This window comes from Sorex araneus, chromosome X (genome assembly GCF_027595985.1).
Source record: "Sorex araneus isolate mSorAra2 chromosome X, mSorAra2.pri, whole genome shotgun sequence".
Classification (NCBI taxonomy): Eukaryota; Metazoa; Chordata; class Mammalia; order Eulipotyphla; family Soricidae; genus Sorex; species Sorex araneus.
In genome coordinates, this window is record NC_073313.1 from 360,818,446 (window position 1) to 360,841,156 (window position 22,711).

The 22,711-nt window shown below is 62.4% G+C and overlaps 1 protein-coding gene across 1 annotated transcript in view; it reads left to right on the forward strand.

Moving 5' to 3' along the window:
• The first annotated feature begins 7,325 nt into the window (after positions 1-7,325).
• The window catches only part of KCNK3 (potassium two pore domain channel subfamily K member 3), a 31,548-nt gene continuing 16,162 nt past the window's right edge, over positions 7,326-22,711 (forward strand). The window contains exon 1 of the mRNA XM_055122734.1: positions 7,326-7,760. Within this exon, the coding sequence (XP_054978709.1) occupies positions 7,478-7,760 (283 nt within the window). The 5' untranslated portion in view covers positions 7,326-7,477. The remainder of the gene's footprint in view (positions 7,761-22,711) is intronic.

A 22,711-nucleotide genomic window follows, 5' to 3' on the forward strand; every position in this document is an offset into this window, starting at 1 on the left:
GACTGACAGGTAAACTGAGGCCGGCGTCAGAGACCTGCTCTCCCCAGGAAAACTCAGCAGTGTTGCGATATCGGGCCTGAGCAGGACTCTGGCTTCCCTTCTGAGCAGCTTTAATTAAAGCATAGGGCCCCTCCATCACCCCCGAGACAGGACAGCCCTGGAGAGGGGCCGGGCATCACCGCAGGCCTGAGCTCAGGCTGCCTCGGTGCTTCTCAGCATATGTCTAACTCCATCCGCGTCCCTTTGGACCGCTGCAAGGGGCTGATTAGCTGTAATTGCTTTGCCTAGAGCGAGCGATCTGCTTAATAGAATCTGCTCCCACTAATTAGCCTGCCAGAGGCCCGGTTCCCCTCCCCGAGTCCTAGGGTCCCGGGCCTCCTCCGACCTGTTTGCGTGGGGGCTCGGCAGGCAGCCAGGTGTCGGGCAGCTGGAGGGCGAGGGGCGCCTTTGAGATTAGGGATGGGGAGTGGACGGGCTCTGGGAAGGCTGTGCGGGGACTCCAGGCGTGCGGCCTCCCTCGGGCCAGCCAACTGCAGCGTTTCCAGGTTGGCGAGACAAAGAGCTTGGCGCGGCGGGACTGACTGTTCCACAGAAGGTGAACCGAGTCCAGCTGAACCATCCGTGCCCCGAGCAAGCGAGCCCGAGAGCAAAAGTGACAAAAGCACTTCCTACACGCCCTGTGCCCACCCCTGCTAAAGCACAGACCCCCCGCCGACTCACGGGGTCAGCCAGCCTGTATCCACATGCCCCTAGGGACCCAGGCTCACCCCATCCCTCTTCATGAAGAAAGTTCCAGCTCTTGGGAACAGACCCCCGCTCCTCCCCGTGGCTCCCTGGTCCTCCCAGGGCCCCCAGAGCTGAGTTACTCCCTCCAAGTGACAACTTGCACACTCCGGCACCCACATTCCCTCCCTGGCTGACCCCCAGAAGGGCACTCGGCCTCCGCTGGGAATCTGCCTCTGCCTGCGGTTCCTCCCTCCGGGGCTGGGAGGGGCAGCCGGGCTCCCTCCTCAGCTGGCCAGGCAGGACCCTGTCCGGACCCTGCCCAGGGGCGCCACGGAAGGAGTCAGACCCTCTGCCCAGGGCCGACCCCCCGCCGCACCCCTCGCCTCCCCCACGCATGCGCACGCTCACGCCGCTGTGCGCTCCCCGGGCGGTGCTCCGTGCGGCTGGCTGATTAATCACTGCGAGTGCTATTATAATTATTGTGCCGGGTGCTGAGAACAGCCTGCCTCGCCTCGCTTCTCAGAAGCCATAAACCCGCAAGGAAGGATTTCAAGATTTGTGAGGCTGTTGACTGCATCTCTGGCTCTCACTCTTCTCCTGTGCGGCACCCCCCTTTGTCAGGAACCCAGGACAGGGCCCCCCCAGAATCTCCGCAGAGAACAGCTTGGGGGAAGGGAGGGACCCTCGGGGAGAGGGCCCGCTGGGGGAGCCCCTCTTGCAGCTACAGTCTTGAAAGTCAGGACTTGAGTCCTAGCTCTGGGGTTTCTGCCCCTCGTCAAACCTCCAGTCCCCCCGGAACAGCAGGTGGCAAAGGTGTCTCCTAGCGCTCCCCATCTCGTGAGCTTAGCCAGAGGCAGGGAACTAGCGGCAGGGCAGCAAGAGAGAGGAGGGAGGATCGGGGTTCCGGACGGGCTCTCAGACCAGCCACTTGCACACCTGTTGGCTCGGGTAGTACACAGGCACAAGAGAGCAAGCGTGTGTGTGCATATCCACATGTGCACACTACATCTGGGTGTGTATGAATATGCACACATCGGTGTCCTGCGTGGTACACACACCTGCACATGCACACATATTCACGTAAGGTTCCATATAGCTGTGCATGCCTATCTGTGTATACATGCATGTATATGTGTGTATGCACAAATAAACACATTCACATGTGAGTACACACACACACACACACACACACACACACACTCGTGCATGTGCATGCACCAGGACAAAACTCAGGAGCTGAGTTTCTCCCAGCTCAGCCGTGTCCTCACCTGCTGGGTACTCCTCACCCCCGAGTACTGCTGGGCTCTCCCCGTCCTGTCCCCAGCAGGAGCTGAAGCGGAAAGGGAGAATGAATACCCAGGGGGGAGGTCTGGGAACGGCAAGAGGCAAAAGCAGACGAGTGACTCCTAGCTGTGAGGGGGCAGACCCCAGGCAGTCCCGTGAGGTTAGAGCCAGTCGGGGCTGGGGGCGAGAGAGAGGCCCCTACAAAAATGACTGCTGTCCTTTCAAGGCGCTCATCCACCCATGGCCTTCAGCATCCCAGGCGGAGGCCCCCGGAGACCCTCTCTGGGGACAGAGCTGTAGCGGTGGGTCCCGCAGCTCCCGGGGCCAGGGTCCCTGCTGGCTCCCCGGCAGCTGCCCGGGCCTCTCCCGTTAACAGTTGCCTCTGTGTTTGGTTTGGACTTGGGACGTTAAACAAATAGTGTCTCTTGACACACGCAAGCTGGCTGCGCTGGGGCCAGTTATGCTCTGTGAAACAGACAGATCCTCCCGCTCGTTTCCTCCAGAGCAGCACCGGGAAAGTGCTCAGCCCTCCCAGCGCGCGTGCGCCCGCCCGGCCTCCCGGGGAGCCCCACCCCCAGCCCTGGGCCAGAGCTCCTGAGCTGTCCCTTTCTCAGGCCTGCCGCCCCTCCCCCCCGCAGCGTGGTGACTGGACCCCCTTCCCACAGTGAACCACGGGCCCCAGAACCAGGCCGCCTGCCTCGCCCAGCCAGGCTGAGAGAACAGATGGAGCAGTGTTTGCCAAGGGCATCCTCGTGCCAGGGGCGGGGGGCAGAGAGGAGGGGGCCTGCCCAGCAGGGACCAGCATTGCCCGCGAGCCTCTGGGCTAGCTCGCCACGGCCGAGTCGGCCCCGGAAGCCCTGCCTCTGACCCGGGCTCTGCTCTCCCACTCTCCACCCACTGCCCCTCCCCGGCCTCCAGGCAAAGGGGCTCCCGCAGGGGAGAGGCAGAGGGTTCTGGGCCTTCCCGCGGCACGCGAGCACAGCCCGGGCCCTTGCACACGGAGCTCACGCCAGCTCCATCATCAGCACTGCAGACCGTCTGCCCTTCTGGTTGGTGAAGAGGAAACTGAGGCCAGGTCCAGAGACACCGCTCAAGGGGCCACAGCATGGGCTTTGCATGTGGGAGGCGCCCCACGTCCACTCCCTAGCACCCCAGGGTCCCTCAGAGCACTATGCCAGGAGTAGCTCCTGAGTACTGCTGCGTGTGGCCCCACACGAAGCACAGAGTCCCTGGAAATGCGTCTGAAGCCCAGACGCTGCCGCTGGTACCGCTAGAACCCGGACACCAAACTCTAGCGGGTCTGTGCTCCGGTTCTGCCCCCTCCGCCTGCCCCCTCCGGGCCCCACGTCTCTCTTGAACCTACTCTGCCCTCACAGCTTCAGAAGCTTCTGTCTGCGGAGCCTCGAGCAGTCAGCCGAGCTTTCTGCCTGCAGCTGTCTGTGGCTCGCTCCCTGCCAACACTGCCCGTCCCCACCAGCAGGCGGAGGCTCGGGAAGGCCTCCACGTGGCTACTGAGCACGCAGAAAGCCTGTGGGTCGAGTCTGAGGAGCAAAGCCCGGTGCTCCCCACCACAGGAAGACTGGCATGGACCGGGGGCTCCGCTCCAGAGGACGAGCCAAAGAGGAGGCTGATAGGCTGGGCAAGAGACGTCGCTGCTGAATTCGAGAAGGGACTGAGGAAGGAGAAAGGAGTTGTTGGTTCAGATCAGATGCAATTTGGAAAGCTTCATGGGGGAAGTGGCCTTTGAGTGGATCTTGAAGGCGGAATGAGAGTTTAACGGGCAATGGAAGAGTCTAGCAGGTACCTGCCTCCTGATTTACGGCTGCAAGAGCCAGAAGGAAAGCATGAAATAAGGCGGGGGGGAGAGATAGCACAGTGCGGAGGGTGCTTGCCTTGGCACGCAGCCTAGCCAGGTTCAATTCCCCGCACCTGCTATGGTCCCCAGAACCCGGCCAGGAGCGATACCTGAGGGCAGAGGCAGGAGTAAGCCCTGAGCACTGCTAGGTGGCAAAAAAAAATACACAGTGTCTGGAGCTTAGAGAGAGTGGAGAGCAAGATACAGCCGAGAAGTGAACGTACTGTGACGGCTGATGGAGACAGCAATCACGGTGCTCCGGCCCAGCTCCACGCATCTCATCACTGCTGACAAACCTTCCCTCACAAGCCCGCGTCTCCATAACAGCAGGGACCCTCTTCCACCCACTCTCTTCCCCCTTCTCTCTCCTTCTTGGAAGAACGAGGGAAGTTTTCTTGGAAGAAACAGGCCAGGAGGGTCACGGGATATTATCAGCCGGGGCCACGGCGTCCTGGCCCAACCCTACATCTAAAGTTATGCAAACTGGCCCCAGGGGCAGACGCTGGCCCTGAGCCCAGTGCGCGCAAGGGGCAAGGACAGGACGCCACCCCGGGTTGTCCCCACTCTCCAGCCCGTGTTCCCAGCACTGGACGGGATTTCAGAAATCCTGTTTTTCTGAAGCCGAGGGCTGGGTGACATCCCGATGGGAGAACAAGGAAATCTCAGAGTGGCGGCATCAGCGTCCTCCTCTGGCACCCAGAGCGGAAGGGAGGATGGGCGGTCGGGGATGAGGGCAAAGCCACAGCTGAGCTGTCCTTGTCATTGGCAGCAGACGTGACTCTTGCGTGGCCAGAGGGTGGGGCAGCCTCACCATGGGGTGAGGGTGCAGGCAGGCCCTCGGGGTCCTGGACAGCGGGGAGAGGGTTCGATGGTGATGTCTGGAGCACAATGCCCACCCCACGGAGGCGGGGGCAGGACAGCCACCCCCCACCCCCACTCTGAAGCCTGGACAGGTGCCAGCTTGAACCCCGCCCCCTGCCCCACCCACCCCATTATGCCCTCCAAAAGAAAGGGGGGAGGGGACTCAGACTTCCACAGCACATGTCCTGATCCCACATCTCCTGGGGGCTTCAGGAAAGACCCCAACTTTGAGATATGAGTCCTGGGCCCCCCCTTCTGTCACTGTGTGACCCTGGGCAGCCCCGGCTCTCTAGGCCTCAGTTCTTTCATTTATGACATGAGAGGTTGAGGCAAGACCATCTCTGAAGCCCCCCCCATCCACAATTCTTTTTTTTTTTTTTGGTTGGTTGGTTGGTTGGTTGGGTTTGGAGCCACACCCAGCAGTGCCCACGGCTTACCCCTGGCTCTGTGCTCAGGGGCCACTCCTGGAGGAGCTCTGGGGATCTTTTGGGGTGCCGGGATTGAACCTCTCATCTGCATGCCAGGAAAGCGCCCTGCCCGAGGTGCTGCCTCCCTGGGACCCTCAGTTCCGACGTGCTGCGAGTCAGCTTCGTCGCAAAGAAGAAGCCAAGAGCAGATGATGGCTTCTCCCAGAGAGAGCACCCACCCTTCCCGAGCTCTTGCACACAGGAGACCACCTTCCGGGGCCAGAGGCCGCAGCCACAGCTGCAACCCAGGCCAAAGGCAGGTCACCCACTCCTGAGGCTGGCTCACCCCTCACAGCGCTTCACCTCACTGTCCACACGCCCTCCCCGTCCTCACTCGCCGTCCTCACACACTCCCCGTCCTCACACACTCCCCGTCCTCCCTCCTCACCATCCTCCCTCCTCTCTGGCCTCACGCCCTCACTGCTGCACACCCCTCATTTTTCTGTGCAGCTGAGGAGCCAGGGGAGGCTGGGTCTCCCCCTGGGGAGCCAGAGGATACTCGAAGATCCAAGGGGAATGGCCAAAGGAGGGACTCGAAGTCTGTGTCTTCAGATCCTCCAGGTCTTGGTGTGTCGGGGGCCCTGGGACTGTGACCTGAGCCTGAAAATCTAGGTGTCACTGGAGACCCTCAGCTGTCCTGTGGCACTCCCGCGGTCACCCCTGAGCCCTGCAAGCGACCGTTCCAGGTGACATTAGTCACCCTGTTCCTGATGCCCATCACACAGCAGTCACGGAGGAGACGCGGGCTCGGAGGCAGGGTGGAGACGCCCCCTGGAGGCCTCGGGCCTGGCCTCAGTGTCCCCCTCCATGAAGCAGGCCTGAGCACCCCCGCCTTCCAAGAGTGTTGTGAGAACAAGCATGGCCCCTGGCCTGGCACCCAGCAGGAGCCTGACTCAAGCCCCGGGGAGAATGGCAGAGGAACCGCGTGGTGGGGGACGCCCGTGTGAGAGGCAATGTAGGGTCCTGGGGGGGGGGAAACTGTCACCCCCAATGTGGGCAGGTCGTTGTCTCACCTCCAGCCAGAGGCTCTGGCCTGCCCGGACAGGAGCCCTGCTCCCCCTGAGGCCCTCGCCGCGCCCTCTGAAGGCTTTTGAGACCTTCCTGGGGCCAGAGACTTGCACCCAGAACACTCTGCTCCCTCAGCCTTTCCACGCTGGGTGTGGGTTGCACAGGGCTGAGCAGGGCTTGCGGGATCAGGGCCCAGAGCCCCTCATGGGGAGATGAGGACAGGAGACTGGAGACAGGGAGGTTCCTCCTGGCCTCCCCGTCACAGTCACCCCATTGGCCAAGGAGGAAACCAGAGGGGCTCAGCCCGGCCTGCTGGAACAGGGGCGCAGCACAGAGGAGCACCCCAGATGGCAGTCCAGGGGACAGGGCAGGGAAGGCGGGAGTCCAGACTGTGTCTCCTCAGCCTCTGCTCCCTCCCACCCCAGGAGAGAGGACAGGCCTGTCCCCGGGGTTATTGATCCACATGTGCCCAGGGGTGCCCAGCTGTGCGCTCCCACCTCAAGACAGCCTCCACCTAGCAGCCAAGGAGGGCCAGCTTGAGCGAGTCCCTGCTGCGCTGACCCTCACCGTTAGATATGTGGCTTGACCTCCCTGTGCCTCGGTTTCCCAGGACAGTAAAGGGCAGGGGCAGCCAGGCATGGTGGATGGGGGGGGGGGTCCCTCTGGCCTGGGGTGAGGGTGGTGTCTGGGCTCTGTGCCTCCCCACCCCCAGCCCTTTCTAGCTGCTGGTCTGTCTCCCCCAGGGGGCTCTGTCTCTGCCCCCTTCCGTGTGTGCGTGTCTGTGCGTGGCGGCGCCTTCCTCTCCTTAGGCTGCATCTCGCGGCAGTCACACCCCCTCAGCCCCTTCCTGTGTCTCCGTCCTGACTTCTCTCCCTCCTCCCCCTCCCTCCCTCTCTCTCTCTCTCTCTCTCTCTCTCTCTCTCTCTCTCTCTCTCTCTCTCTCTCTCTCTCTCTCTCCCCCCTCCCGCCTGCCCTCCCCGCCGCCCCCCTCCTCCCGCCCTCCCTCGGCGCGGCTCCCCAGTCCTTATTTGGCTGGGCGGGCGGGCGGGAGGCGGCGGCCGCGGCCGGGGCGGGGGGCGGCGCGGCCGGCGGGGCGGGCGGGCGGGCGGTGGGTGGTGCTGAAGGGACAGCTCCGCGGCGGCGGCGTTGGCGCTGGCGGCGGGGCGCGGAGCGGGTGCCCGGCGCGCGGAGCAGCCATGCCCCAGGCCGCCTGCGGGGCAGCAGCAGCGGCGGCGGCCGGGGGCGCCGGGGGCCCGGCGGCGGCCCCGGCGGGACGATGAAGCGGCAGAACGTGCGCACGCTGGCGCTCATCGTGTGCACCTTCACCTACCTGCTGGTGGGCGCCGCCGTGTTCGACGCGCTCGAGTCGGAGCCCGAGATGATCGAGCGGCAGGTGCTGGAGCAGCGGCAGCAGAAGCTGCGGGCGCTCTACAACCTCAGCCAGGTCGGCTACGAGGAGCTGGAGCGCGTCGTGCTGCGCCTCAAGCCGCACAAGGCCGGCGTGCAGTGGCGCTTCGCCGGCTCTTTCTACTTCGCCATCACCGTCATCACCACCATCGGTAACTACCTACCGCCGGCCGGCCGGGGCTGGGGGGCGGGGACCCGGGCCGGTGCGGGGATGCGCCGGTGGGGTGGGGTGCGGTGGGGGGGCTCCCCGGCGAGGGCCGAGGCTCCGAAGCCCGCGCTTCCGGGAAGCCCAGCTCCAGCCTGGCGAGTCCGCCCCGCAGGGACTGGGCTCCCCGGGAAGGAGTCCATTCCTGGCCCGGGACCGGACTCCCGCCCGGGCCGGGCCAGCCCCAACTCGTCCCTGCCAGGCTGCGCGTGGGCCCAGGGGATCTGCAAGTGTGTGAGAGGGGCAGGAACGGCGGAGAGAGGCTGGGGAGAGGAGGAGGGGTGTGGCCGGCCAGGCCCTGGAGCGGGACACGGAGTGTGAGCACCGGCCCCGCAGACCCCCCAGGCCCCCAGCGCGCCTCTCCTGCTGCGTGCTTCCCCCTTCTCGCCCTGGGGCGCCTGCACCCCGGCTGGGCCAGCCCTGCAGGGGTTCCCAGAGAGGAACGCATGCAGGTCCCCCCGGCTCCACAGCACTCGTGGTTCCTGAAACCGCCTGGAACTGCAGCTGTGAGTGCCGCCTGCCGGGGTGTGCGAGCGTGTGCGTGTGTGTGTGTGCGTGCGCACACACGCGTGTGTGTGTGTGTGTGTGTGTGTGTGTGTGCGCGCGTATGTCTGTATGTGTGCTCATCCCGTTCGGAGTTTGGTCTGGCCAGCTGGTGCCTTTAATTTCTTCAGACGGCAGAGTCGGTGCTAGGAGTCAGATCCAGCCCTGTCCACATTCTTCTGTGCTTTCCCAGGGACATAGTCACCTCGCAGGAATGGCCCCAGTCCCTTTCCCAAGACAGGCGGATGGAGGCGGCCATGCAGACTCTCTCCCCGGTCAGGGAGAACTCACCCTGGGGACACTCCAGGGCTTGCACACAGAGGCAAGTGCGTATGTGTGTGTGTGTGTGTGTGTGTGCGCGCACACACACACACACACACACACACACACACACACACACGCTCTGCAGTCCAGGGAGGCTCAGGTGTGCTGGCCCCAGGTGCAGACAGGCATCGGCACCCCAGTTCCCCACTCTGCCCCCCAGCCCTGCCCCTGGATGTCCTTGGGTGAGCCGCCCCTCCCCTGCTTGGTCTCATGGTCCTCCAGAACCCCAGACCCTTTGCACAGTTGGGCTCCAGGCTTCCTCCCCCACCACCCCCCCCCGCCGCAGCTCAGGGTGCTTGGATTCAAGGCTTCGGGGGCTTCACCTCCCCCCAGTCCTTCAGGATGTCTCCTTGCCCTGTCTTTTCCATCCCATCTCCTCTGACCCCCCTCCTTGGCTTGGCTGAGCTCCAGGGCGCTCCGTGCCACCTGGCAGAGCCCAGGACAAGATGGCAATGTTTTCCTAGGCGTCCACAGGAGTCGAGCATAGGTGAGGGGCAAGAGAAAACCCCCGCTGCAGTCTCCCCACTAGAGGGCTCTTCCCAGTGCCCCGTGGCTCTCTGTGGACCCCCACGCTTCAGCTAAGTGGCTCCTCGATTTCTCTCCTAGAGAGGAAGAGAAGGGCTCCCTAAATGTGAGTGGTGCCCGAGGGGTGCGTCTGCGTCCCGCTGCCCCTGCGGGCTGAGGGCCGGAGAGCCAGACCCTTCTCAGAGAGGACCCCTGTTTCCCAGGGTGGGCCCAACCAGCTTTGGTCGAGGGCTGCCTGCCCTCACTTCCTCCCTGCCACCTGCCAGGGTTGTAGGAATTGTTCTGTTGTCTGGAGCACTTGCCTGAAGCTCCCCAAAACTCCCCCTCCCCTTCCCACCCTCGGGCTTTGGGTTCTGAGCTCTCTTGCGTCTCCATCCCCCAGTTGCTCATCACCCCCCTACTGAGCCCCCAACTCCAGCCACACTAGCCCAGCGGGGCAAGCTCCCCTCACAGAATGTCCCCAAAGCACAGCTCTGACCATGCCAGTGCCCTTCCAGAAACCCCCCGGGAGCCCCCCTGACCGTGATCCTCACCCCAGGTGCTAAGACCCTCCTCCCGGGCTCCATCCCTTGTGTCTGACCTCATTTCTCCCTTCCCCTCCACGGCGCGGCCATGCCACAGTGACCGAGAGCGCCTCCTGAGTGGCTGTCTGGGAGCGTCCTGCTCCGTCTGGCCCGAGCCGGCCTTCCCTGCAAGACCCTGAGTCCCAACTCCTTAAACTCTCCTACCCAGACCCTTGGCTGCGACACGGACATCAGAATGACCGGGGTCACTTCCGTAGCATTGTTTGTACAACTCCTTGCCTGTAGGAGCAGCCTTTTGCCTCTTTCCCCGGCCTGGAATGAGCCTCCACAGGAGAGAGCCCTCCCCACCCACCCCTGGTTCCCGTCCTGGCCCCAGAGCTGACCCTGAACCCACACACAGAAGCACCCCGGGAATACTCGGGGGCTGGTGAGGGGGGGCAGAATTCAGCAGGCGCCACCCTTCCTTTCTCCCCACCATTTCCCAAAGTGCTCGTCATCCTCACCAAGAAACAGCGGAGAGGTGGACGGTGCGGTTGTGGCCATCATTTATTTATGAAGTGCCGGGCAGGAGGAACGGCAGCATTAGAGCAACACCCTGAGTGTGTGGGGGTCTGGGGCGGACCCTGTCCACTGAGCCCCACCCAAGGATCCTGGCACTCTGCCATCTCTCACTCGAGCTCTGCCAGCTGCTGGGAGCCGTCTCCGAGGCGGGGCTCTGCGCTGGGCTGTGGTCCAGGGTGGGCAGTGGGATGGGGCGTTTCCAGGAGACCGAGGCAGACCCAAACCTCCAGGCAGCAGCCTCTGCCCTCGTGACTTCTTGGGGACCCAAATGAGTTTTCCAAGGCCACGATGCGCCCAGCGGTCCCCTGTGATCACAATGCACTTTCATCTCATTTCCTGCATCTCCACCGCTCTGGCAAGGAGGGGGAGGTGGTGGGTGCCCTGCTCCCGTGAACGCCTGCGGGTTCAGAGAGAACTGCATAGTTAAAGCCAGGAAGCGGGCCTTCTGCATCCAAACCCAGTGCTCCTTCTCTGGGTTTGGCAGCTTCTTCTACCTGCTGATGCTGTGAAGCCCAGGGCCAGCCCAGCCAGATTGGCATGGCCAGACCTGCTCGCTCAATGAGGCCAGCCTAGAGGGTGCTCATGGGCAAGTCTGATTTGGTGGGCGGTCCGCAGGGTCTGCATTAGTCATTCACCTGGTTAGTCACAGTGTCCACTGGCTGCAGGGCTCCCTCCGGCCCCTCAGCTCCATCTCCTGGCCAGAAAACCCTTCCTGCGTTGGGCCCTAAGTTCATCTCATGCAAATGGAAACTCTTTTCTGGGAAAGCTTAACCTCTCTGACTGTTGAGTCATTAAACTCCTCCAGGGGCCCCAGCCCCATCTATTCATAGCCCGGAGGCTGTCAGAGCAGGAAGGGACTTCAGAGATCAGCCGGTGCCGCCTCCCCCCCCCCACTCTTACAAATAAGGAACCCAAGGAGTGAGAGTTGGCACAGCCCTAGAGCAGAGACCCGCAGTGTCTTACCCCCGGGCAGCCCCTGCCCCAGCTTCTCCTGGTTCAAGACGCTTCTGTTAGCACCAACCCCAGCAACACCCCCAGGAACAGCCACGACCATTTATTATCTCCATGCTGGGGGCTCTGTACCAGTCGCTTCCTCCCCGCACTTTGTTCCCTTGCCAAGCTCCAGGACGGGCGATGCTGCCCCCTCTTTCCAGGGGGCTCTGAGTGTAATGGACTCACCCATGCCCTTGCAACTTGGAAGCATGGCAGCTGTCCAAACGCGCCCGGATCTTTTGCCAGTCCTTTCTCGGCCTCCAGAACCCAGCCCCGACCCCTACATCCTGAGCGGCCCAAGTTAGCAAGGTGCAGGGAACGTGGCAAAGCCCTCTCCAGCGGGAGCAGGGCCACTGCGCCCTCACACGGCTGCCAGCCAGGGCCCGCGGCCAGTGCTGTGCCCAACACCAGCCCCCCAGAGACAGCCTGGTGCCCAGGTGCCTGACCTCTCACAGGTCCCTGGAACCCTCTGGGTTCGGAGGCTGCAGAGACCAGGCGCTGTTGGGCCGACAGCGCTGAGGCTGGAGACCGATTCTCCACTCTCCTACTTCCAGTCCCTCCCCAGCCGGGTCGCCGTGGCTACCGCATGGCCATCTCCTAGGTGGCCCAGGACAGAACCTGTCCTTCTTCTTCCCTCGAATCTAAGAGTAGAGATATGCCCTGCCGCCACCACCCCCAAATCCCAGAGCCTTCAAGTGATGGAGGGATAGTTGACATTAGTAGCTGTTCAACTCAGTCACCAGAGAGGGGCAGTGACTCACTCAGAGTCACAGGGCGCATGTCAGCCGCAATCCTGATTAGAGTCCAGCCTTTGGGGGCCCCGCCTGCAGCGTCCCGCCCTCTGGCCTTCCTTCCTCCCCGCACAGCCCACTCTCTGCTTTGGCCAGTCCGGGTTGTCCTGTAGGGCTGCGTGGGAGGCTGGAACTGGACTTAGAAGCCAGAGTGCAGGGAATCGACCCGAGCCCCCTGACTCCCACTGCCCCTCGCACCCCGATGTGTATAACTGGGCTTTCCTTTGAGAAAAGGGTGAGGCTTGCTGCCTCCTGGGGTCCACTGGGAGAAGGGGGAAAGGGGCCTGGCACATGGGAAACCTGCCATAACAGTGAAGCCAATGACGGGGATAATCAACATTGATTTTAGACCCCGGACCCCCACCCAGAAGCGAATCGGCCTCCTGAAGGTCAACTGTGACCTTGACCCACTACCTTGACTTTGGTATCAGGGTCTGCCACACCCCTACCCTTTCTCCTCCCATTCCCACTCCCCCACTCCCGTCTCCCCAGTTCCTCAGCCCACCTGGGATGCTTCCTCCTTCCGCCAGAAGCCACCGTGGGAAAGTAACTGGGGAGAAAGAGGGGACCATGGCAGGAGCAAGCAGGCAGAGGCTGCAGCCACTGATCCTCTAGGACACTCAGTCTCCTCATCTGTGAAATGGGTAAACTGGCCCAGTGGCCTTTCCCTCCTGCCAGCACCTCCCGCTCCGCTATATCACAGCTAGGGGTTGGTGTCGAGAAGAGGACAGAAATAGAAGACACAAGGCTGGCCACAGTGGGGACAGGACAAACACAATAAGTATTTTCAAAGCAAACATCAACAGGCACAGATGAATGAGGTGCAAATCACCACTATAAACAGCTTTCAGCTGGGAGCCCAAATGGGGCGTCTGCGAGATGATTTTGTAATAAAAAGAAATGTAGAAAGCATCGCCCTGCCAGCAGCCAGAAAGAGGCTGGCTCTGGCCATGACCTTCATGAGTTTGGGGAGCCTGGGCAGACTGGAGGGGCGCTCCCGGCAGGGACCCGCAGGGGAGCAACCCACCAGGCGCTGTCCAGGTCCTGCCTGGCCCCATCCTGCACTCACGGCCGGAGCGTGAGCCCCTTACAGGAAAGGACAGGAAGGAGTCCGGTCCCTTGCTTGCCCTCAGGCCTACATTAGTGCCCACAGCAGCGCCCACAGAATTCAGAATTTCTGCTGCAACCCTCTGGGCTTTGGGTAGCAGGTGAACTTCAGCCACACAGTGTTCTAAGAGCTGACTTGGAGCCGTTTTCTGACACTTGGGGCCCCCAGAGGTACTTAGGCAAGAGAGTAAGCTGCCCTGGGTGGGCTGCCCCCTGACCCCCCGTGAGCCTTGGGTCCAGGGACACACAGCCAACACCTTTCACAGTGGCAGAGAGCAGTCAGCACCTAGATCAGCTGCGTGCCAGGGTGGTGCACACAGCTGATGACAGAAAATGCCCATGCAATGAGGGCCCCAGGAGCTGTCCCCACAATGCACGCACATACTCACATTCACACACACTCATGCACACACACATATACTCACGCACATACACTCATGCACATACACACTCATGCACATACATACACACCAAACACACTCATACACACTCATGCACATACACACATGCACACACTCAGGTATACACATGCATACACTAGTATACACACTCATGCACATATACACATGCACACATTCATGTGCACACATGCATACACTAGTATTAATGCACATACTCACACATTCATGCACACACACATACATACACACACTCATGCATGTACACACACAGATTCACATATACCACACACAGGCATACACACACATACTCATATACACACACAGATCCATTTGTATACCCATACTCATGCGCAGTCTCTCATTCACACACAGACGCAGTCACACATATGTACACTCATAAACATACATACACATAGAGATGCAGGCACACACAAACATATGCACAACCATATAAACATGCACACCACACATACATATGGGCAACACACATATACATATGGGCAACAATACAGACGGAGCTGCCAGACGCCCACCCCTGCTGCATAGGAAGAGACTGGACACCACAGGCTGGCTCCCTCTCAGATCTTTTGGGTTCCCGGTGTTCGCAAGGTAAACGGGGGGCATTGACAAGTAGGAAAGAGCTGGGAGAGGGTGGCATATCCATGAGGGCTGCTTAGGAGAGGAGGAGCTCGGGGACTGCAAACAGCTGCTGAGCTGTTACCAGGCTGGCCAGGTCCTGCACCTTGGATCATCAGCATCAGCCAGTTGAGTCAGTAGAAAACTTTCACGTCATCCCACATAAAGCAGAACTGGTTGAAATTACAGCTGACCAAAGACAAACCGTGGCCACATCCGAGTTGTACAGCAAGAAACTCCGTGTGTCAGGCGAGTCCCATGTGCCCGGACCCCCATCAGAAAGGAAGGAAGTTCCCTCCAGCAGGAGCCGGCGCTGCTGTCTGTGGGCAGACGTCCTCGGGGGGCATCAGGGAGACTTCCGCTTGGCTGATTCCACCAGCTCCGGACCCCCAGGTCTCCTGGAACGACCGTCCTTACTTAAGCCGAGTGATTGAGAATTTCCTCGCATCTGCAAGTGCCTTCCAGCACCCCCAAGACTAATGTCTCATTAGAGAACCCAGGGCTCTTGCCTTGCCAAGTTGACACTTCAGGAACCCCAGGCCCGGGCCCGGGCTCACACTGGGGCCATGGTCAAGCCCCTTCCCACCCAGAGGCCTTGATGCCCTGGTCTTAGGGGAGCAGCCTGGGGTGTTAAAGAGCCCAGTCAGGGAGAGGGGGGTAGAGATCCCAGTGTGGGGGGCAGAGATTTAGATATCCCAGTTGGGGTGGAGGGGTAACAGAGTTAGAGACCCCAGCTTGGAATGGGAAAATGGGAAATTAGAGATCCCAATCTGGGGCAGTTAGAGACCCCAGCTAGAGTGGTTAGTTAGAGACCGGGGGAATTAAAGACCCCTGCCTAGGGAGGTAGTTAGAGACCCCCAGCCTGGGGGAGTGAGAGACCCCAGCACAGAACTTGCCAGTGTCCTCAAACCCTCCCTGCCCCTGCCCCCGGCCTTGCCCTCTGGGCCCCCTCCAACAGAAACTGCCTTTAACTGCTGTTTCACCTCAGTTTATTGAAACCCAGTGAGAGCTCCCAAGGGCCAGGCACTACACGGGGTCCAGGGCAGGGGGACAGTGGCCCCAGATGCTTCTCTAAGGAGCCTGGGAGCACACACTGACCTGGGGGGCTTCCTGGAGCAGGTGGTCCAAGGAAGACTCGCAGAAAGATTAGGTCCACACAGTGAAGACACACTTAGGGGTGTCCCAGGGAGGGGACAGTATGGGGCAGGCTGAGGGTTTTCACATGCCCAAGGCAAGGATCCTGGGGGATCTGAGCACTGAACCCTGAGGTAGACAGAGGAGAGTAACCAAGCCAGCTGTAAGTGCTCTCCTGTCTTTAACCCTGAAAGTGAGGACACCCTGACCCAAGTGCCCAAGTGAATCACGAGGTATCTCCCTGGCTCAGCTGAAGGGCTGGGTGCCCCCAGGGTCCCACTGAACCAGAGGGAGAGAGCACCGTAAACCCTGATTGCCTCTGCCCCCTCGCCCTTGCCACGCAACGGTCTCCATCTCTCCCAGGGAGTGACACAAAGACACACACACACGTAACACACATACACACATGCACACACACACATGCAACACACATACACACATGCACACACACACACATGCACGCACATGCACACACGTACATATAGACATGCACACGCACACACACACACACACACACACACACACTTCCTCTTCTCAGTCAAAGATCTGCTCTGAGCCCACCCGAACCCCGCCTTCGGGAAGGGGTGCCTGAGCTTCCAGACAGTGCTGAGCTCAGGGGGTGCTCGATCGTCCAATGGGCTCCCCAGCTTGGCGCGGACTCCGTGTCCCTCCCCAGGAATGTGCGGGCCTGGCCCGGCCGACCGTGGCTCCGCCGCACAGATAACCAGCCCAGACACATCCGGAGCGGCGCGGTCAGCCGCCAGCCCCCGCCCGTCAGGGGCTCTGCAGACACCCGGACGGTCCGCCCTGTGGAGCAATCCTGAGAGAGGGGCGCCCGGGCCGGAAGCAGCAGTTCCTCAGTCATGTCCCGGCGCCTCACCAATGCAGGATGCTCCCCCAGACCCCGAGGACAGGTGGGGGGGGCAGGAGTTCTCAGCATGTGACCTTCAGCTCCCACAGACACCCCCAAGCAGCTGGCCCCAAGAGGGCCTCTCTGCTGAGCCCCCCCCACCCCCCAGTCAACTCCACAGCCCCGCCGAGGGCCGCACTGCGGACCGTTTCCTGAAGCAAAGCCCGAGTGGAGGGTGCAGGGGGCTGTCCCGGCCCAGCATGGAGTGGTGCGGCCCCCCACGCCCCAGCCCCCACCCCAGCACGCTTTCTCTGTGGGGTTCCAGGGACAGGGGGGCAGAGTGAGGCACTGACGGAGCCCCAGAGGGCGCCGGGGTCGGAGGCAGAGCGCCAAGCATTAGCCTGCAGGCGTGGGGGACCCCCAGGCTGTCTCCCCCGGGGTGTGAGCTCTCAGCCTACTGGAAACAGCGCCGGGGACACGGGGAGCCGAGGGGACCCCACCGGGGAGCAGAGCGGGGGGGCTGTGCAGCAGGACCCGGATCCTCAGGCCCGAGCAGTCCCCCAGGGCCAGAGAGAAAGCAAAGCGGGGTCCCACGCCGGTGACCCCCTCCTGTGTCGGGGCCGCCGCCCCAGCCTGGATGCTTTGCTGGTCCCCTCAGAACAGAGATTCACAGGCAGAGGTGAGGGGGGGCTGTGTGTCCCTCCTCAGGCCACAGTGCTTGCCTGGCACAGCTGGAGAGAGATGGGTACCCCTCCAGTTCCCCTCTCGGGCCTCAAGTCCCACCCCAGCCCAGCCTCTGGGTGAGTGCGCGCGCACACACACACACACAGACACACACACACACACACACACACACACACTCAGTGTGGGCCTCCCGGGGGCCTCTCCTCACCCCTCAGCTAAGCCCACACCCCAGAGACGCCGTGTCCTGGTTTCACCCCTGGCCGGCTGGGCCCGGAAGAACTTCCCCAGCAGCTAGTCCCGAGACCAGAGCGATGTTCCCACCCTGGAAAGAACCTTTGGACTGGCCGGGACCCCGTTTATCAGCCCAGGGCGTCACATCGCCAGCCCCTGGGACAGCTGGAATGCAGGGGCCTCCCACCCAGAAGAGAAGGCGGGTAGACAGGGCAGGCAGCGCCCCACAGGCCCAGCTGTGGAGCGAGGGGTGCTGAGAGCAGGCTGACCCACCAGCCAGAGCTTCCTGGGATTCGGGGGGCTGTGGGAGGGGACAAGCGGCCGGGGTCTCCCCCCAGACTGCGTGGGGGCTGAGTGGCCCATGTTTGCCGTCATGCATCATTCATGGAACGTCCCGCAGTGACCTGGTGCAGCAGGGCTGTGTGGGGGTTGTCTGAGCAGCTCCGAGCAGCCTGATTCTCCCCTCAGCCAGATGAGATGAGACCCAGGACGCAGTGCAGGGGATTCGGGCAGCGAGTGGCCCCAATCAGCAGGGGTGCCCGCCAGGGCCAGTTCTAAGGCCAGGCCTCTGGCTTCTGCCTCCAGAGCACCCCCAAAGTGCTCTCAGGTCAGAGCAGCTGCCACTTGCGGGCCCCCTCCAGGCCCCCAGGACCAACCCGGCCCTCACAGTTCCTGCCTCGGAGGAGTGGAAGCCGGTGTCCACTGTCTGGGTCAGAGATGGCTCCAAGGGCTTCGCCTCCCAGAGGCCTGGGTTCAATTCCCAGCACTGCCAGGTGGGGCTCCCCAAAACACAGCACCTTGAGAGTGCAAGACAGTAAACCAGGGGGTGTGGTAGAGACTGAGGGAGAAAAGGGAGGCTCGTGTCACACAAAACGAGGGACAGAGCTTGCAGGGACCAGTGACCACAAAGGAGCCAGGGCAGTGGAGCGGGCGCGCTTGAGACAGGCATGGAGCAAGGCCACGGGGGCTGAGCGGGAGCGGTGTGGGGGAGGGGGCAGCTAAGACCCTCACCAGTGCTCTGAGGTTGTGGGCTTGGCCCAGCTGAGGGTGGGTTGCAGCAGAGACCACTGGGCTTGCTGGTGGCTCAGGGGGCACATAGAGAGGGTCAGGGCGGGGGCCGGGAGCTGGGGAACAAGAACAGTCCAGAAGGGAAGGGAAAGACCGTTGTTTTTGCAGACATCCACTGACATCCATTCTAAAAATAAACTTCTTTGGTGTATATTAGAAAAACAAACCCCCCAAAAAAAACACAAAACTTGCCAGGGGATGTAGCTCGGTGGTAGAGGACAGGCTCTGAGGCCCCAAGATCCCCAGCACCACCTCCCCCGCCCTCCCCCCAACAGAAACCCAAACAAAAGTCATGTCTAGTCCTGGGTCTGAGCACGGGGCAGACGCAGAGACTGACCAAGGTAGGGACTAAAGCCGGGCGGGTGGGCTTAGGAGCAGCGCGGGCTCGACCAACAGGTCAGTGAGGGGTGTCCAGTACGAACCCCAGCAGGGCCTGCAGCTCAGTGGAGAGGAGGAGCCGAGAGTGAGCAGACGGGAACGGCCGGGCGCCGAATGGCAGAGAAGTGACCGAGAGCGGGTGGGCATGAGGGCCCGGCCCTGTCCGGCACAGGGATCCTGGGCAGGAGGCTGGGGGCACCTGGGAGGTGCCAGGGGAGATGCAGCCCGATGGCCACAGACCAGCAGGTGACCCGGAGACACTGGCTGGGAAGAAGCATCACATGCCCCGGCCCGGCCGGCAGCACGGATAGGGAGTAGCATCGAGGGGACTTTCCTATCTGTGGGGTCCCTGGGGGAGGGGAGGGACAGAAAGAGGAGGAGGAGTAGCCTCTTCTCGGGCCCAGCCTTCACAGAGAGCGTCCGTCTGTCCATCCGCCAAAGTCTGGGGGAGGGACCTTCTGTCCCCCACAAGGCTGTGTCCTGGGGCACCCGGCCAGGGACTACCCCCCAGCCCTCCTTTTCCCCCTCCCTGCCTCCAGCCCAGCTCGGCCCCCTTTGCTGTCTCTTCCCACAGCCCTGCCCTCCTGCCCCTCCATCCATCTCGCCCTTTGATCATGTCTGTCTCTGCCGCGGCCCTGGCCTCAGCCTCGCCCCTCCTCCGGGGAGTTCTGCTTTTTCTCTTTGATCCTGTCCTCGGCGGCGTCATGGTCACTGCGGACTGTCCTCTGCCAAAGCTGGGGGACCCGCAGTAGTTCCGGAAGGCCACGGGGGGTGCCGGATGGGAGAGTAGCTGCCGCCTCCCTGGGGACCTTTAGGGGCTAAACCTGGGCACTCTTAGGACCGAGCTGGCCCTGCCCCCACCCCGCTCCTGCCCAGTGCTGGCCAGGCCCAGGGCAAGGTGGGGTGAAGAGGGGTCCCCCGGTGGGGGCGAGGCCCAGAGCCGCCCCATCCAGGATGCACCATACCCAGGGCCGCCTTGGGCTCCACCCCACGGCCTGAGGCCCCGTCTCCGCCCCCTCAGTTGCACCGGGAAGCCCAGGAGGGGACCCAAATCCGCCTCTCCCGCAGCCTGACAGGGGCCCCGGGAGCAATTAGCTCCTCACACATCCCCGGGGATATTTTTAAGCCTCGTTCTTCCCTGGTTTATTTTTAAAGGAACCCAGGCACGTGGCTGGCCGGCTGCCCTGTCCAGGTGTTGGGGCCAACCGGGGCCAGGACGGGGCAGGACCAGAGGCGGCCCCGACTCCCGCCCCCGCCACTGAGCCACTGGATAGCGAGGCTCCCTCTGGACAGCGAGGAAGGCTCCTGGGATAGGCGGGGTGGGGTGGGGGCGGCGGCAGAAGGACCCCCGGGCCTGACCCAGTCACCTCATGCCTGAACCCAGGCTCCTCAGTGGGGTGAGAGACACCCTCAGAGTCAGCCGGGAGCCGAGACCCTCGCATACTCGGGGGACTGTCAGGGTTCAGTCCCCGGAGGGACGCGCCGCCCCCAACACGCTCTCACTGAGCCCCTCTCCCTGACTCCTGAGAGGCCCCTCTCTCCCCGCACCCCTCCCCACCTGCCCTGAGACCTGCCTTCCAGAATCTTCTGCCTAGGCAAATGCTAATGCTGGCTGTCTGGGGTGAGATACACCTGTCAGAAGTGGCAAGATGCGCTGGCTTAGGCAAAGCCACCTTCCCCTGGCACCTCCCTTCCACCTCCTCCTCCAGGCAGCCTTCCAGAGAGCTTTAGCTGTTGAAAAGGAAAAAGGCAGGTGTGCCAGGAGAAGGCTCCAAGGGATGGTGCACATGCCCCACCCCAACACCGCTGGTGAACCCCAACACAGCAGGGTGACCACCAAACCATCAGGCCCCGTCGGGAGGCCCCCCAAATTAAGTCAAACTGCTGCCACAGTTAGCTCAGAAGACTACGGCACAGACTTATCAGCAGCTAAGGTTGGACATGCATGTTCAGGGCACACATGGTACTTTGGGACGTCTGAGCTTCGGTCTCTGCAGGCAGGGGGAGTCACAGGAGTTTGGGGAGCAGAAGGGTGGCAAGTGGAGGGCGGAACATCAGCAAGAAGCAAGCATGGGGGAGATGGGCGTCAGGGAGTGGACACTGCGGGGGTGAGTTGGGAACCACTGCCAAGTCCAGAGCAAAGGGGCATCTCGTGCACAGTGGGGGCTGGGGTAGGGGTGGAGGCGGAGAGAAAGGGGGGAGCGGAAGGCAGGGTGTAGGGGCTGTGGCCAGGGAGACGGTGACAGGCAGCAGAGAGGCTGTGGGGGAGCACAGAGGGGGCGAGGAAGATCTCGGGGAGTGAGGGGCGAGCCCAGTCTGCTGCCCTGCTCTGAGAGGTGGCAGGTGGAGACACTGTGTGGAGCAGAGCAGCAGCGGGGTTGGGGAGGGTGTCCTGGAACCAGGGGCCCTGCTGCCCCGCCGTCCTAGCCTGAACTCACAGTCAGCTACAGGAGAAGCAGAAGCAAAGGCGTTCCAAGGGACTGGGGGGTGCACAGGAAAGGGTCCTCCCAGAGAGGAGGAAACCCGAGCAGGGAGGCAGAACATGCCCAGAGAATGGAGGAAGAGAGGACATAGATGGCCAAGACCGCTCTGGATGGTTGTCTAAGTTGCACACTGTCCATGGGCCTCAGGGAGGGGAAATCCAACCTGCAGGGCCTTTCATCCATTTATCCCAGAGTGCCAGGGGGCCCCGGAGGCACTGCCCACAGGAAGTTTCTGCTGTTGGTGAGAGAAGCCTTCGTGGGTAATGTGGGGGCGGGGGAAAGTGAAGAGGGAAAGCATAGGTCCAAGACCAGGATAGTGCCTGGCGGGTTCTCCCCCCTCCCTCACTCCCCCGCATCCCTCCCTCTCTTTTTCCGAGACCCGAAGTGAGCAGCTAGAGACCTGCACGTGAGGAGCCTCAGGGCAAGGGGAGCAAGTAAAGCCAGGAGCCAAAGCCCAGAGCCAAGGCAGAGCCCGGTTAGGGGGTGCAGGATCCTTGGGAGGGGAACCCCTCTCCTTCGAAATGGGACTGTAGGAGAAAGAAGGACATGTGCAGAGAACAGGAGAAGCAGTTGGCGGGGGTCTTCAGCTGCAAGGGTCTTGCTGTGTGACCCTGAGCAAGTCACTGCCCTTCTCTGTGGCCCTGTCCCTGCATCTCGAGGCGAGGATAATAATAGGCGCCGTGGCGGAGGACTGGAGCGCATCTATTAGCGGGCTCCAAGCTGCGCGGCACGTAGTAAGCGCTATATAAAGGCCAGCGAGTGCTGTTTGCAGTGGGAGGGGTGGGAGGGGAGAGGCATTGTCGTGAGTGAATCAAGTCAGCAGCAGGGAAAGTCAGCGCGTGCGGCCCCACCAAGGCAGGGGGTGCCAGGAGCAGAGGCAGCGCAGAACTTCAAGCAGCGGCTGGAGAGGGCTGGGCACCAGGGCCCGAGCAGGGGGGCAAGGAAGCAGGCGGTCATCCTCCCGTCCTGCCTGGTGGCCTGGTGTGGGGGTCCAGGGAGCTGGAAGGTGAGGAGGGGGGAGCAAATGCCTGAGGCGGGCAGGGGAGTGAGGAGCCGAGGGTGAGTCTGGCATCCTCCCTGGCACCCCTTCCACACCTGCGTGTGTGAAGAAGGGCAGAGAGTGTCCCCGAGGACGGGGTAGCTGCCTGCCATCTGAGTGGTTTCCATCCGCCTGAAGGAGCATTCCCGGCCGGCCGGGCGCAGGGCTGCGGGAAGCGTGTTTCCAGCGGGTGCACCTGTCAGGTTCACTGAGCGGGGGAGGGGAGCTGGCTTTGGTGGCTTCTTTCAGGCCTGGAACTTGACAGAGCAGTTGGAGGATGGGGGTAGGCTAGCCGAGGGGGTGGGGGGTGGCTCCCCTGCCCCTTTCACTGAAGGGAAGACTTTCTTGCTTGCCTGCGTGGGCCCCCCCCCCAGCTGCCTGCAGGCCGAGGTCCTGTTGCCTAGAGTCCCTCTCCTGCTGGGCACTGGGCCAGGCTGCACCATCTGAGCTCCTGAGCCCCGGGGAGGGTGCTGCGCCTAAGAAAAGCCTCCTTCACATCTCCTGGCATCTGCTCCCCAATTCTCTGCCAGCCCAGAGCCGTTTGGGCCACTCGCCATGTCCAGAGAGGAGCGTGGGGAGGCAGGACATGGGGACGGGGGGGACAGGGGCCACGGACTGCCCACCTG